Genomic DNA, 17,964 nt, shown 5'->3' on the forward strand with positions numbered 1-17,964 from the left:
GGTAAATCGGTAAGAAACATCATAGATTGCACTATATCCAATAAAGTACGGTTATGACGTTCGGACACACCATTATGCTGTCGTGTTCCAGGTGGCGTGAGTAGTGAAACTATTTCACATTGTTTTAACTGAAGACCAAACTCGTAACTCAAATACTCTTTTCCACGATCAGATCGTAGAAACTTTATTTTCTTGTTACGATGATTTTCCACTTCACTCTGAAATTATATGAACTTTTCAAATGTATCAGACTTCTATTTCATTAAGTAGATATACCCATATCTGCTCAAATCATCTGTGAAGGTCAGAAAATAATGATACCCGCTGCAAGCCTTACATATTCATCGGACCACATACATCAGTATGTATGATTTCCAACAAATCTGTTGCTTGCTCCATTGTTCCGAAGAACGGCGTTTTAGTCATCTTGCCCAAAAGGCATGGTTCGCAAGCATCAAGTGATTCATAATCAAGTGATTCCGAAAGCCCATCAGCATGGAGTTTCTTCATGCGCTTTATACCAATATGACCTAAACGGCAGTGCCACAAATAATTGGCACTATCATTATTAACTTTGCGTCTTTTGGTTTCAATATTATGAATATGTGTATCACTACGATCGAGATCCAACGAACTATTTTCATTGGGTGTGTAACCATATAAGGTTTTATTCATGTAAACAGAACAACAATTTATTCTCTTACTTAAATGAATAACCATATTGCAATAAACATGATCAAATCATATTCATGCTCAACGCAAACACCAAATAACACTTATTTAGGTTCAACACTAATCCCGAAATTATAGGGAGTGTGCGATGATGATCATATTAATCTTGGAACCACTTCCAAACCACATCGTCACTTCACCCTTAACTAGTCTCTGTTTATTCTGCAACTCCCGTTTCGAGTTACTACTCTTAGCAACTGAACTAGCATCAAATACTGAGGGGTTGCTATAAACACTAGTAAAGTACACATCAATAACATGCATATCAAATATACTTATGTTCACTTTGCCCTCCTTATCCGCCAATCACTTGGGGTAGTTCCGCTTCCAGTGACCAGTCCCTTTGCAGTAGAAGCACTTAGTCTCAGGCTTAGGATCAGACTTGGGCTTCTTCACTTGAGCAGCAACTTGCTTGCCGTTTCTTCTTGAAGTTCCCTTTCTTCCCTTTGCCTTTTTCTTGAAACTAGTGGTCTTGTCAACCATCAACACTTGATGTTTTTCTTGATTTCTACCTTCGTCGATTTCATCATCACGAAGAGCTTGGGAGTTGTATCCGTTATCCCTTGCATATTATAGTTCATCACGAAGTTCTACTAACTTGGTGATGGTGATCTAGAGAATTCTGTCAATCACTATCTTATCTGGAAGATTAACTCCCACTTGATTCAAGTGATTGTAGTACCCAGACAATCTGAGCACATGCTCACTAGTTGAGCGATTCTCCTCCATCTTCTAGCTATAGAACTTGTTGGAGACTTCATATCTGTCAACTCGGGTATTTGCTTGAAATATTAACTTCAACTCCTGGAACATCTCATATGGTCCATGACGTTCAAAACGTCTTTGAATTTCCGATTCTAAGCCATTAAGCATGGTGCACTAAACTATCAAGTAGTCATCATATTGAGCTAGCCAAACGTTCATAACGTCTGCATCTGCTCCTGCAATAGGTCTGTCACCTAGAGGTGCATCAAGGACATAATTCTTCTGTGCAGCAATGAGGATAAACCTCAGATCACGGATTCAATCCGCATCATTGCTACTAACATCTTTCAACACAATTTTCTCTAGGAACATATCAAAATAAACACAGGGAAGCAACAATGCGAGCTATTGATCTACAACATAATTTGCAAAATACTACTAGGACTAAGTTCATGATAAATTTAAGTTCAATTTAATCATATTACTTAAGAACTCCCACTTAGATAGACATCCCTCTAATCCTCTAAGTGATCACGTGATCCAAATCAACTAAACCATGTCCGATCATCACGTGAGATGGAGTAGTTTCATTGGTGAACATCACTATGTTGATCATATCTACTATATGATTCACGCTCGACCTTTCGGTCTCCGTGTTCCGAGGCCATATCTGCATATGCTTGGCTCGTCAAGTATAACCTGAGTATTCCGCGTGTGCAACTATTTTGCACCCGTTGTAGATGGACGTAGAGCTTATCACACCCGATCATCACGTGGTGTCTGGGCACGACGAACTTTGGCAACGGTGCATACTCAGGGAGAACACTTCTTGATAATTTAGTGAGAGATCATCTTATAATGCTACCGTCAATCAAAGCAAGATAAGATGCATAAAAAGATAAACATCACATGCAATCAAAATATGTGACATGATATGGCCATCATCATCTTGTGCCTTTGATCTCCATCTCCAAAGCATCGTCATGATTTCCATCGTCACCGGCATGACATCATGATCTCCATCATCTTGATCTATATCAATATGTCATCACATAGTCGTCTTGCCAACTATTGCTCTTGCAACTATTGCTATCGCATAGCGATAAAGTAAAGCAATTATTGGGCGCTTGCATCTTATGCAATAGACAGACAACCATAAGGCTTTTGCCAGTTGCCGATAACTTCAACAAAACATGATCATCTCATACAACAACTTATATCTCATCACGTCTTGACCATATCATATCACAACATGCCCTGCAAAAACAAGTTAGACGTCCTCTACTTTGTTGTTGTAAGTTTTACGTGGCTGCTACGGGCTTAAGCAAGAACCAATCTCACCTACGCATCAAAACCACAACGATAGTTTGTCAAATAGACTCCGTTTTAACCTTCTCAAGGACCGGGCGTAGCCACACTCGGTTCAACTAAAGTTGGAGAAACAGTCACCCGCAAGTCACCTATGTGCAAAGCACGTCGGGGAAACCGGTCTCGCGTAAGCGTACGCGTAATGTCGGTCCGGGCCGCTTCATCCAACAATACCGCCGAACCAAAGTATGACATGCTGGAAGGCAGTATGACTTATATTGCCCACAACTTACTTGTGTTCTACTCGTGCATATAACATCAAACCATAAAACCTAGGCTCGGATGCCACTGTTGGGGAACGTAGTAATTTCAAAAAAATTCCTACGCACACGCAAGATCATGGTGATGCATAGCAACGAGGGGAGAGTATGATCTACGTACCCTTGTAGATCGCAACGGAAGCGTTGACACAGCGTGGAGGAAGTAGTCGTACGTCTTCTTCCTGATCCGACCGATCCAAGCACCGTTACTCCGGCACCTCCGAGTTCTTAGCACACGTTCAGCTCGATGACGATCCTCGGGCTCCGATCCAGCAAAGCGTCGAGGAAGAGTTCCGTCAGCACGACGGCGTGATGACGATCTTGATGTTCTACCGACGTAGGGCTTCGCCTAAGCACTACAACGATATGACCGAGGTGGAATATGGTGGCAGGGGGCACCGCACACGGCTAAGGAACGATCACCAAGGATCAACTTGTGTGTCTATGGGGTGCCCCCTGCCCCTGTATATAAAGGATGGAGGAGGAGGAGGCCGGCCAAGGCTATTGGTGCGGCCAGGATGGGAGTCCTACTAGGACTCCAAGTCCTAGTAGGAGTCCATCAAGAGGGGAGGAAGGGAGAAGGAAGTGGAGGAGAAGGAGAGGTGGCCGCCCCCCTTTTCCCTAGTCCAATTCGGACCAAAGGGGAGGGGGGGCGCAGCAGCCTTTTTCCTCTTCCCACTAAAGCCCATCAAGGCCCATTACTTCTCCCGTAACTACCCGGTACTCCGAAAAATACCCGAATCACTCGGAACCTTTCCGATGTCCGAATATAGTCATCCAATATATCGATCTTTACGTCTCGACCATTTCGAGACTCCTCGTCATGTCCCCGATCTCATCCGGGACTCCAAACTCCTTCGGTACATCAAAACTCATAAACTCATAATATAACTGTCATCGAAACCTTAAGCGTGCGGACCCTACGGTTCGAGAGCAATGTAGACATGACCGAGACACGTCTCCGGTCAATAACCAATAACGGGACCTGGATGCCCATATTGGCTCCTACATATTCTACGAAGATCTTTATCGGTCAGACCGCATAACAACATACGTTGTTCCCTTTGTCATCGGTATGTTACTTGCCCGAGATTCGATCGTCGGTATCCAATACCTAGTTCAATCTCGTTACCGGCAAGTCTCTTTACTCGTTCCGTAATACATCATCTCACAACTAACATATTAGTTGCAGTGCTTGCAAGGCTTATGTGATGAGCATTACCGAGAGGGCCCAGAGATACCTCTCCGACAATCGGAGTGACAAATCCTATTCTCGAAATACGCCAACCCAACATCTACCTTTGGAGACACCTGTAGTACTCCTTTATAATCACCCAGTTACGTTGTGACGTTTGGTAGCACCCAAAGTGTTCCTCCGGCAAACGGGAGTTGCATAATCTCATAGTCATAGGAACATGTATAAGTCATGAAGAAAGCAATAGCAACATACTAAACGATCGGGTGCTAAGCTAATGGAATGGGTCATGTCAATCAGATCATTCAACTAATGATGTGACCTCGTTAATCAAATAACAACTCTTTGTTCATGGTTAGGAAACATAACCATCTTTGATTAACGAGCTAGTCTAGTAGAGGCATACTAGTGACACTCTGTTTGTCTATGTATTCACACATGTATTATGTTTCCGGTTAATACAATTCTAGCATGAATAATAAACATTTATCATGATATAAGGAAATAAATAATAACTTTATTATTGCCTCTAGGGCATATTTCCTTCAGTACTTTCTCATGATTTTTCTCCACTGCGACCCGTCAGCGGGTGCTCTCAACTTCCCGTCTTTCTTACGGTCCTCACTGTGCCATCGCATCGACTTGGCATGCTCTCCGTTTCTGAACAGACGTTTCAATCGTGGTATTATAGGAGCATACCACATCACCTTCGCAGGAATCCTCTTCCTGCGTGGCCCGCCGTGAACATCACCAGGGTCATCTCGTCTGATCTTATACCGCAATGCACCACATACCGGGCATGCGTTCAGATCCTTGTATGCACCGCGGTATAGGATGCAGTCATTAGGGCATGCATGTATCTTCTCCACCTCCAATCCTAGAGGGAAAACGACCTTCTTTGCTGCGTATGTACTGTCGGGCAATTCGTTATCCTTTGGAAGCTTCTTCTTCAATATTTTAAGTAGTTTCTCAAATCCTTTGTCGGGCACAGCATTCTCTGCCTTCCACTGCAGCAATTCCAGTACGGTACCGAGCTTTGTGTTGCCATCTTCGCAATTGGGGTACAACCCTTTTTTGTGATCCTCTAACATGCGATCGAACTTCAGCTTCTCCTTTTGACTTTCGCATTGTGTCCTTGCATCGACAATGACCCGGCGGAGATCATCATCATCGGGCACATCGTCTAGTTCCTCTTCATCTTCAGCAGCTTCACCCGTTGCAGCATCATTGGGCACATCGTCTGGTTTCTCTTGATCTTCACCAGCTCCCCACGTTGCAGCATCACGGTATTCAGGGGGCACGTAGTTGTCATCGTACTCTTCTTCTTCGTCATCTTCCATCATAACCCCTATTTCTCCGTGCCTCGTCCAAACATTATAGTGTGGCATGAAACCCTTGTAAAGCAGGTGGGTGTGAAGGATTTTCCGGTCAGAGTAAGACTTCGTATTCCCACAATCAGGGCATGGACAACATGTTGGGGAATGTAGTAATTTCAAAAAAATTCCTACGCACACGCAAGATCATGGTGATGCATAGCAACGAGAGGGGAGAGTATTATCTACGTACCCTCGTAGACCGAAGCGGAAGTGTTGACGCAACGTAGAGGAAGTAGTCGTACGTCTTCCTGGTCCGACCGATCCAAGCACCGTTACTCCGGCACCTCCGAGTTCTTGGCACACGTTCAGCTCGATGACGCTCCCCGGGCTCCGATCCAGCAAAGCTTCGGGGAGGAGTTCCGTCAGCACGACGGCGTGGTGATGATCTTTATGTACTACCGACGCAGGGCTTCGCCTAAGCACCGCAACGATATGACCGTGGTGGAATATGGTGGAGGGGGGCACCGCACACGGCTAAGGAACGATCACGAAGATCAACTTGTGTGTCTATGGGGTGCCCCCTGCCCCCGTATATAAAGGAGTGGAGGAGGGGAGGGCCGGCCCTCTCTCTATGGCGCACCCTAGGGAGTCCTACTCCCACCGGTAGTAGGATTCCCCCTTTCCTAGTCCAACTAGGAGTCCTTCCATGTAGTAGGAGTAGGAGACAAGGAAGGGGAAAAGAGAAGGGAAGGAAGGAGGGGGCGCAGCCCCTCCCCCTAGTCCAATTCGGACTAGGCCTTGGGGGGGAGCGCGGCCTGCCCTAGGCAGCCCCTCTCCCTTTCCCGTATGGCCCAATAAGGCCCAATACTTCTCCCCCGTATTCCCGTAACTCCCCGGTACTCCGAAAAATACCCGAACCACTCAGAACCTTTCCGATGTCCGAATATAGTCGTCCAATATATCGATCTTTACGTCTCGACCATTTCGAGACTCCTCGTCATGTCCCCGATCTCATCCGGGACTCCGAACTCCTTCGGTACATCAAAACTCATAAACTCATAATATAACTGTCATCGAAACCTTAAGCGTGCGGACCCTACGGTTCGAGAACAATGTAGACATGACCGAGACACGTCTCCGGTCAATAACCAATAGCGGAACCTGGATGCTCATATTGGCTCCTACATATTCTACGAAGATCTTTATCGGTCAGACCGCATAACAACATACGTTGTTCCCTTTGTCATCGGTATGTTACTTGCCCGAGATTCGATCGTCGGTATCCAATACCTAGTTCAATCTCGTTACCGGCAAGTCTCTTTACTCGTTCCGTAATACATCATCCCGCAACCAACTCATTAGCTGCAATGCTTGCAAGGCTTATGTGATGTGCATTACTGAGAGGGCCCAGAGATACCTCTCCGACAATCGGAGTGACAAATCCTAATCTCGAAATACGCCAACCCAACATGTACCTTTGGAGACACCTGTAGAGCTCCTTTATAATCACCCAGTTACGTTGTGACGTTTGGTACCACACAAAGTGTTCCTCCGGCAAACGGGAGTTGCATAATCTCATAGTCATAGGAACATGTATAAGTCATGAAGAAAGCAATAGCAACAAACTAAACGATCACGTGCTAAGCTTACGGAATGGGTCAAGTCAATCAGATCATTCACCTAATGATGTGATCCCATTAATCAAATAACAACTCTTTGTCTATGGTTAGGAAACATAACCATCTTTGATTAATGAGCTAGTCAAGTAGAGGCATACTAGTGACACTCTATTTGTCTATGTATTCACACATGTATTATGTTTCCGGTTAATACAATTCTAGCAGGAATAATAAACATTTATCATGAAATAAGGAAATAAATAATAACTTTATTATTGCCTCTAGGGCATATTTCCTTCACAACACATAAAACCATTCTGCTTGTTTGCCTCAGCCGCATCGAGAAACTCATGCACGCCCTTAATGTACTCAGAGGTGTGTCTGTCACCGTACATCCATTGCCGGTTCATCTGCGTGCATTATATATAATTAAGTGTCCAAATTAATAAAAGTTCATCATCACATTAAAACCAAAGTACATACATAGTTCTCATCTAACAACATATAGCTCTCCAGAGCATCTAATTAATTAAACCATACATTGATACTGTGTAAAACATTTAAATGCGAAAACAAAGGCGATCATAATCGCAACCAAGGTAACAACTGATCCAACGGCATAATGATACCAAGCCTCGGTATGAATGGCATATTTTCTAATCTTTCTAATCTTCAAGCGCATTGGATCCATCTTGATCTTGTGATCATCGACGACATCCGCAACATGCAACTCCAATATCATCTTCTCCTCCTCAATTTTTTTTCCTTCAAGAAATTGTTTTCTTCTTCAACTAAATTTAACCTCTCGACAATAGGGTCGGTTGGAATTTCCGGTTCACATACATCCTAGATAAATAAAATCTATGTCACGTTGGTCCGCATAATTTTCATAAACAATAAATGAACCAATAGTTATAAAGAATAATATATATACCACATCCGAATCATAGACAGGACGAGGGCCGACGGGGGCAGATACCAAAACCATCGCACTATATAAGATGCAATAATAAAAGTAAGAAAATGATACAAGTATCCATCTAAACATACAAGTAAGAATATTTTTCCTTTGAGAAAGAAGATAAGAACAAGAGGCTCACCATGGTGGTGTCGGTGATGGGATCGGCGCGGGTGATCGACGACGGTGAAGACGGGGGTGGGGCGTGACGGACCGCTAAATCTAGACAAATCTCGAGGAAAATGGAGCTTTGAGGTCGAGCTTCGAGAGGAGAAAGCTTAACTAGTATGGCTCGGGCATTTCATCGAACACCTCATGTGCATAGGAGGTTAGCTAGAGCACCACAAAGCCCTCCCCTCGCCGGCCCAGAAAAACAGAGCACTAGAGTGCTCTGCTCTGGCGCGAGGGGTATATATAGGCAGCACCATTGGTCCCGGTTCGTGGCATGAACCGGGACTAAATGGGAGCCTTTGGTCCCGGTTCATGCCACGAACCGGGACCAATGGTGGTGGGCCAGGAGCCAGGCCCATTGGTCCCGGTTCGTCCCACCAACCGGGACCAAACGGTCCAGACGAACCAAGACCAATGGCCCACGTGGCCCGGCCGGCCCCCTGGGCTGACGAACCGGGTCCAATGCCCCCATTGGTCCCGGTTCTAGATTGAACCGGGACTAATGGGCTGACCCGGCCTGGACCGTTGCCCCCTTTTCTACTAGTGGGGGGCTACACTGGTTGAAGTTTTTATGAGCATAAGGCAATTACAAGTCCCAGGTTTCTGCAAGCATGACAACCCGGCACTTAGGGGCTACATATGTGGAATATTCAATTTATGACTAATGATTGAGATGAATAACCTGGATTTGTTCAAGGTTGCAACACTTATATTGAAGCAAGTCTTAAGTTATCACTATGTTCTCCTCTTAAGACTTGGGGGCTACAGGTATTATGCATATAAAGAAGGAACATCTTCAAATTCTCAGCTTTGAGTGAATCAGGAAGATCAATTACATGGCCCGGTGTCAACAACAATTATGACTCAGCATCATCAGTTTTTTATAACCCGGAGATTTTGGAAATTATAACTCGGCAAGATCTACATCTTACGGTTGAAAACCGATGAGTATTCAAGACCTATATTTTTAAGCCGGCGCTTGGAAGCCGACTCAAATGGATTCTTTGTTACAATATTTTTCTAAAGCAAATTGATGTGAAGCTCGTCTATTGACCCGGATTTCTAGAAGAAGAAATGACAAGACTTAGGATGTTCAGGTGCCGGTTACAAGAATCTTAACCCGGAGCAAACCTGTCAAATTTTCTTGTTTTTTTGTAGCATAAGTTTACCATGGATAAATCCAAGCTAAACTTGGGCTAATGTCAGGATATACCCCGCTGGTAACCCGACCGAAGTATAACCGGCCGACTTGGCGACTCACTAATGACCTACCTTGACTGGACGACTCACTAAGTGACCCGCCCGAGCCTGGCGACTCATGGTACCCGGCGAGCGCGTCAGCAGGAACGAAGACCCGCGGCCCAGAAGCGTTCATGGAAGGCCGGCTCATATGGTGGGCCGTTTATGAGGAAAGCACAAGGAAATCTCCTACAAAGGAAGCAAGACTAGGACTCCACTTGTAATAGACTAGTCCTAATCCTAATAGACTCCACATGTTAACCCGCCCCTTCAACTTATATAAGGAAGCAGGGCTCCCCAAAGAGGGTCGAGCAGAAGAAACAATCTCTAGGGCTAGACACAAAGAGCCGGCTTACAGCGACTCCCTATGATCATTAATGAGACCTAGCCACAAACAACATGTAGGTTATTACCGGATGAAGTTTCCCGGGCCCGAAGCTGTTAAATCCTTGTCTTATGTTGCGTCTCTGATTCCGCCCAAACCCCTCTCAAGCTACTACATAGATGCGTTGCCTCGCGACTAAGTCCTCACACTAAGGACATCTATCGTGACAATTTCACGACACCCACGTTGACATGTCTAGCTTCAGTCACGCTCTCATCGCCTTTCTACCCAAGGTTGACAACCCCACCCTTGGCAAGAATTTCCACCCCATCTTGCTGTAGAACTGGCCTACGAAGATGTCGTCGCTAGGGTATTTGGAAAGAGCAGGAATGCCAGGGTTTGCAAGTCTATTCTAGAAGCTTGGGTCAAACTTTGGTTCGCTAGTGTGATGCTTTAGAGCATGGTTAATAGTATAACTAACGGTTGGCTATAAGAAAGTGCCATGTCATTTATAGTCAATCTTATAGTCAACATGTATAAAAAAATATAAGTATGTGCTACTTTATTAATATATGACCCACCTTCCATTCTTATATAGTGTCTAGAAGCACGTGCTGCAGCTGGCTCTTGCATAAGAGCCCGCTTACATTCTCTTGCCTATCCTCTCTCCTCCAACTAAGTATAGAAATATTATTTTACTCCTTACAACCTGCTGACTGTATCTCATTGTACTTGCTCTTATGTGTAATGCGGAATGGCCGTCTGCTCTGCCGCTCCCTAACACAGCACCCCTCTCTTAAGCGCATGCTAGTCACCAATGCACGCTACCACCGTCGGTGAGGCTATACAAGCCGGAGAAGATTTTCCAGCAGACCACCACTACTATTACATGAGATCAGGTACTGGTTGTATCAAGTTTCCATGTAACAGATCAGAATTATAATTTTGTCTGAAGAAATGTTATCTTTTGTTAAAACGGAAGAAATGTTATCTTTGTGTACAATAAAAAATAAGTCCTACAAGACTATGATCATGCTATGCCGCTGCAATTATAGATCATTTTCTTTCTACTCCTTCTGTTCACAAATATAAGATGTCCTAACGTTTTAGTGTGTTTGATCACTCATTTCAGTCCGTATGTACTCCATATTGAAATATTCAAAGCATCTTATATTTTTGAGGGAGTATTTATTACTTAAATTCCTTGTTTGGGCAGTATTGAATTCATACTCCAGCCAACTCATTCAAAAGTCTGAACTAATTGAGAGTGGTCGCAATATATTTCAATACACCCACTCACGTCTAGGCTTATTTAGTCCTTAGATGTGGGATTTACGCCACATAATCCGTTTTTTAATAGTGCGTTGGCAGGGTCTTGAACTAAAAACCTCCTGTCTCGGATACCATATTGAATTCGTACTCCAGTTAACTCATCCAAAAGTCCGAACTAATGAAGAGAGGTGGGCAATATATTTCAAACAACACAAAAAGTCTAATCTCTACCCTCATACTCACTTAAAATCATATATATTAACTTACCATTACGAAACTCATATTAACTTATCAGAAAGGGGAAACTTGTTCATTTACCCAAAAGTTTAGTAGCTTTGGATTATGTTACCCGACACTGGATGGAAATTGTTAAAAATAACCAGTAGGGGGTTCGATGCAAGTAGTAAAGTAACATTTGGCATGTTCAAACTTATCTTAAAATGAAAAGGCAGGAATGCCTATGAGCGTAAACAAACGAGTTGCATCTAAGGGTTAAATTTGTTTACTTCGCAAAAAAATCTTTCTCTAGGTAAAATTATGAAGTAGATTAATACTGCCTTCGTCCCATAATGTAAGACATTTTTTGATACTACACTATAATGTCAAAAAACGTCTTACATTATGGGACGGAGGAAGTATATTTTTTGATACTAATCAGTTGGCAATCAACTTTGGGTATATAATCCAACACTACTCAACTTCTAGGTAAATAACCAACTTGCATTTACATGGATAAATAGATATAATGTCAAAACAAGATTAGGCACCTTCATCAATTTTTCGGGTTAGGCCAGAAATGAAAGTGGGTTATATATAAACAAAAAAAGTGATGCTTCTTAATTTGATTGAAGTGTTAGATCTTAGAGCAGAATCTAACCTTCTTGATGATTCTAAATTGGCCACAAATTCTGAGGCCGAGCAGAAATTACGTCTTCTTCTAAGAGAGGAAGAAATGAAATGGGCCTTGCGTGCTAAGGTTCAAAGTTGTCCAAGGGGACGACAATACCCAATTCTTTCATATGATTGCGAATGGCAAGCATAGGAAAAAGAAAATCATCTAGCTCGAGCAGGATGAAGGGACGGTAGTGGGTCATGAGAACCTAAAGTTATATATATTCCAATTACTATAAACACCTATGTGGCCCTCCTGAGGACAATAATGTGTCCCCTGATAAGCTGCGGTTGGAGATATGCCTCAGCTTAGGTCAGATGAAAACGAGATTTTATCTACACCATTCACGGAAAAGGAGGTCTTCAAGGCGGTTTCACAAATGAAGCAGAACAAGGCGCCTGTGCCAGATGGGTTCCCGGCGGAATTTTATAAAAGATGTTGGCATATCATCAAGGGTGATCTTATGCCCATGTTCCATGATTTTTTTCAATGGCCATATGCAACTATTTCATCTTAACTTTGGAACGATTACGTTGTTGCCAAAGAAAGAGGACGCAGTTCATATTGAGCAGTTCGGGCCAATTTACCTTCTGAATGTGAGTTTCATTTTTTTTACTAAAGTAGGCACAAACAGACTGACATGGATTGCACATTCAATGGTTCAACCGAGTCAGACTACCTTCTTGCCTAGGAGACATATCCTAGAAATGGTAGGTGTCCTACATGAAACTCTTCATGAAATCCGTTCAAAGAAACTTGATGGGGTTATCTTCAAGGTGGATTTCGAGAAGGCGTATGATAAAGTCAAATGGCCATTTCTCCAGCAAGTCATGCGAATGAAGGGGTTCAACAAAATCTGGAGGAAGCAGGTGGATTCCTTTATTCAAAAAGGCAGCACCGGAATTTAGGTGAATGATGATGCGGACCATTTTTTTCAGACCCACAAGGGTTTAAGACAAGGAGATCCAATGTCTCCTATCTTATCCAACATTGTGGAGGATATGTTGGTTGTACTTATTGGTAGGGCCAAGGAGAATGGTCAAGTAAGTGGACTCGTACCTCATCTGATTGATGGGGGGGGGGGGTTCTATCTTACAATACGTTGATGACACTATCATTTTCATGGAACACAACCTCGCAAAGGCTAGAAATATGAAACTAGTACTTTGTCTTTTTGAACAATTGTCGGGGTTGAAGATTAATTTTCACAAGAGCGAATTGTTTTGCTTTGGAAGAGCCAAAGAGGAGCAAGACGCATATAGACAATTGTTCGGTTGTGAAATGGCTTCCTTGCCTTTCAGTTATCTAGGAATTCTGATTCACCATCGAAATTATCGAATAAAGAGTGGAAACGCATTGAGGATCGATTTGAAAAAAAAACTAAGCTGCTGGAAGGGTAAGCTTATGTCATATGGAGGACGGCTTGTACTGATTAATTCAGTACTGACTAGCATGCTAATGTTCCTCTTACGTTTTTCGAAGTACCTAAAGGGGTACGGAAAAGAGAGTAGATTTTTATCGATCCCATTTTTTCTGGCAGTCAAATGATGTTAAGGCAAAATATCGTCTGCCTAGATGGGATATCATTTGCAGACCCAAAGACCAACGGGGGGCCTTGGATTGAGAATCTGGAGATTAAAAACAAGTGTTTACTCAGTAAATGGCTTTATAGGTTATTAGTGGAGACTGGCGGTATGTGGACACAGATTTTGCGAAACAAATATCTACATTCTAGAACTCTCACTCAGGTTACCGTAAGACCTAGAGATTCGCCATTCTGGAAAGGCCTAGTGAGAACGAAAGATTTTTTCTTCCACGGAACGAGATTTGTTGTTGGTAATGGTACAACAACAAGATTTTGGGAAGACACGTGGCTAGGGGACACGGCGTAGCCTTACAGTATCCCACCCTATATAATATCGTCCAACGTAAGGAGGATTATGTTGCTGCAGTATTACAAATGGTTCCTCTTAACATCTAGTTCAAGAGATCTTTAGTTGGGAGCGTTGGAGCTCATGGCTTCACCTGGTGGGGAGATTGATGGATGTTCAACTCTCGGTCCAGCCTGACTCTATCCACTGGAAGTTAACTGGAAGTGGGGTTTTTACGGTCAAATTGATGTACATGGATTTAATTAATTCTTGCCCAATCCCGAGACAGTTTCACATTTGGAAAATTAAAGTTCCCCTACACATCAAGATTTTCATGTGGTTTGTCCACAAGCGAGCGAAGATGGGTCGGTAGTGCAAGATGTTGTTTTTGTGACCGAGATGAAACAATACAACACCTTTTTATTGATTGCCCTCTCGCTCAGCTTCTCTGGCGTACCATTCATATAGCCTTTAACATTAACCCTCCTACTAGCATTGACATGTTGTTTGGGACATGGCTAACTGGAGTGGACCCAACCACTGCGGCACGTATTCGGATAGGAATATACGCACTATTTTGGGCTATATGGAACTGCAGGAATGATTTAATCTTTAACAGACAACGCATTCTAAATTTCTTGCAGGTTATCTTTAGGGCTACGGCATGGATCCGTACGTGGTTGTTACTCACTCCTATGGACTCCAGGGAGTGCAACCGATGGGAGACGGTAGCACGGGATATCTTCAACCGGTTTGGATGACGGTCTATCGCTAGGATAGATGTTTAGTCATCTTTTCCTATTTACATGCCGGTTGTGGCTTTATCCATTTGATGTTTTCTTTTTTGCTCCGTTTGCGAGCTGTACTAGATTTCAGACTTTGTGTTACTTGGCACTTTTTTAATAAGATGGCCGCATGCATCTTTTGGATGCAGGGGCCGGGGTTTATCCTCCTTTTCAAAAAAAATACAATTAGTTAACTTAGAGATTAAAGGAAAGAAATGAACTTATGAAAAATTACTGGATAACTAATATTTTAAATGCATGACTAAATGGCGTAAATATCAAATTGCACAAGGTTATAAAGATGAGAAAAGAGCAAATACTTTCATAATTGTATATAAGATAAATATTGTAAACATGTTGCATGAAAGGTAAAGTAGCAGTTACCAAAGATTCGCTGTGAAGTTCCCATATATTCAATTGCAGTTTGGGCATGTTTTGGTTTAGTTTTATCTCTTCCTCAATTGCATTCTTCAGAGTCTGCATATGTTTGTGATCATCGGGGACCTTAACATAAATTTGCTCAAGTGATGGGAGGTTCTCTAAACCCAATATGAAATCACCAAACTGATTTAATGCGGGAAGCACGAAAAAAAATCCAGAGTTTGGAGACTTTGCATGGCTCCTTGTGCAAACCTCAGCTCCATGGTGTGACTCCCGACTTTGAACCTCTTTAGAGACGCAAATGAATAGCCATTGTCAATGACCAATCATTTGTCTCTGCCATGTGTAGGTTCATTCACTTGAATGTGCAGTTCACTTAGAGATGGTATGCTCCCAAGGACTTTAAGGTCCTGCTCTCCTATTGTTTTCATTGACGGCAGCTCTTCTTCTATTCTGGTGGACCCTATGTCCAGCACTTGCAGAAATTGTAGTTTCCCTATTTGTTTTGGGATTCTAGTGATAGATGTGCAGTTTAAACTCAGATATCTCAAGTGAAACAAATTGTATATATCCTTCCAATGATTATTGACGACTTGCCTACAATAAGCTAAATCCAATACACGCATGACCGGAAAGCTCAAGAGTGCTGGTAAAAAACTGAAAGCTGGACTAGACACAGTAAGTGACCTCACATGGGACAAGCTTTTTGTTAGCAGCTTATTAGCAACTTCTTCAATGGTGGTCTGTATGGACAATCGGCGGATCTTACTTGGTAGATGCAATGGTTGCTGACCACCTACCGTTGTTAAGAAATTCTCCTCATTTGACACGGAAATGATGAGGTCACGCACCATATCGTGCACATGACAAGAGTGCACTTTATTCCCATTGTCAAACTGTATGGGTTGGACCAAGCTTTTATTAATGAGCTCTTCCAAGTAATCCTCTCCTTACTTCATATAAAGTCTTCTCTGAGTTTTCTTCCACAAAACCTTCACCGACCCATTTCCATATCAGTTCTTTTGTTTTAATCTCATAATCCTCTGGATACACACTAAGATGCAGTAAACAAGTCTTTAGGTGTGGAGGTAGGTCATAGTAACTAACTGATAATATCCGTCTCATCTTCTTCACGTCATCATGACTATCATCTAGCCCTGAACCCATAGATTTGTGCACCTTGCACCAATATTCATGTGTATGTGTTCTTCCCATTTTACTGGACAACAGACTAGCAATTGTAAGGATAGCTAAAGGCACTCCACCACATCTTTTCAAAATGTTCTCAGATACTTCAACCAATTGAGCAGGTGTTGTTTTATTCTCAGTGCCATATATTCTTTGGTAGAATAACTTCTTTGAATCAACAACAGAAAGAGGTTGCAGACGATATAAACAACCAGCTTCCTGGGCAACATTAAGAACACGAGTTGTTGTTATTACTCTACTTCCATATTCATTATTAGAGAAAGCACATTTGATGTTGTCTTCCCAGACAGATTTATCCCATATGTCGTCGATGACAATCAAGTACCTTCAATTAATACCAAAAGACATATATTATAAGCCTATTTAAGTTTTCATACTATGAGCAGAATTGAGCTATATGTAGTAAAATTTAACAGCTTAAATTACAAAGATGGTGAAAAAAAAAGAGTCAACGCAATTGCAATTTCCTCGTGACATGCATATACCAAACGTGAGGGAGAAGCACATATATACGTACCTCTTGTGTCCCAGGAATGTTTTTATCTCACGGCGTAATTCTTCTTCACTCCACGATGCCTCATTGATGTCCTTGTATGTGTGCTTGTCAAATTGACGGAGCAAGCTTATGTAAATCATCTTCATGTTAGGATTAAGAGACACAGAAACAAAAGCCACACAATTGAATTCCCCTTTAAGTTTCAAATAGACTGCATTAGCAAGGGTTGTCTTGCCTAATCCACCAGATCCAACAATAGAGACCACCTTGAGCTGTTTCTTGGAAACCTCGTCTCCCTCTGTCAACATCTCGACTACCTCACGACTGTTCTCTTCAATGCCAACAAGTTCCGTCGCCTTTGTATACAAGGCTTTCGCGAAGGGTGTCAATAGCTGTACCAGTTGGCTTGGCAGTGGCCTCTCATCCGGTTGTTTGCGGATATGTTGGTGTAGCGATCTGCGACAAACAAACGGTAGGAGATGTGAGGGTAAACGTTGCAAAAATTCGTCAAAAGTAGGAGTATTATGCTGGACAAGGATGGTAAAAAACATCCAGATGCACACACAAGAGACTGCCCAATCTAATTTGTCTGCACACACAAGAGTACATATATTTGTCCAATTTTCAAAGTCTCTTAAAGCTTGTGGATCGGTGATGCACAAAATTCCATACATACACTGTTTGCTAGCTACTAGCTACTACATGGATGATAACAATATAGATACATGGACTGGACAACCGATCGATTTGTTATGGATCTGCCGCTGGTAATATCATGAACAACTTTTATTCTTTCAATTCCAAACTAAGAAGCACAGAGAATCGCAGCATGCTTAATCGGCTCAGAATGGTAGCTAAAAAAGCATAACGTCAGAACAAACTGGGGGGAGGGACGGGGAGGGGGTACTGACCGGCAGCGGGGAGGGCGGCGACCCCTGTTGAGCTCCCACCTTCCGCTGGATCTGGCGGTGGCTGAGCAGAGTGGTGAGAGTGAAGCCGTGTGTGTAAATGCACTGATGGGAGCTCTCAGCTAGGGAGGACAAGGGACGGAGATGGATGTGCGATAGCGGAAAACGTCTTACCTCTCTCGAGGGACGTGGTTTGTGTTATATGGAAGGGGGGCGCGATCCCAATGATCGTTACAGAGAGATTCTTCAGGGGAGATTACTT

The 17,964-nt window shown here is 42.9% G+C and overlaps 1 protein-coding gene across 1 annotated transcript; it reads right to left on the reverse strand.

The window, feature by feature from the left end:
- Positions 1-15,634: 15,634 nt before the first annotated feature.
- LOC123055305 (disease resistance protein RGA5-like) lies at positions 15,635-17,964 on the reverse strand. The gene is made up of 3 exons (XM_044479304.1): positions 17,706-17,964; positions 16,816-17,250; positions 15,635-16,623 (listed from the first exon to the last, which is right to left on the reverse strand). Exons 2-3 carry the CDS (start codon positions 17,100-17,102, stop codon positions 16,011-16,013), a joined length of 900 nt encoding a protein of 299 aa, XP_044335239.1. The 5' UTR covers positions 17,103-17,250; positions 17,706-17,964; the 3' UTR covers positions 15,635-16,010.

Source organism: Triticum aestivum, chromosome 2D (assembly GCF_018294505.1).
Source record: "Triticum aestivum cultivar Chinese Spring chromosome 2D, IWGSC CS RefSeq v2.1, whole genome shotgun sequence".
Classification (NCBI taxonomy): Eukaryota; Viridiplantae; Streptophyta; class Magnoliopsida; order Poales; family Poaceae; genus Triticum; species Triticum aestivum.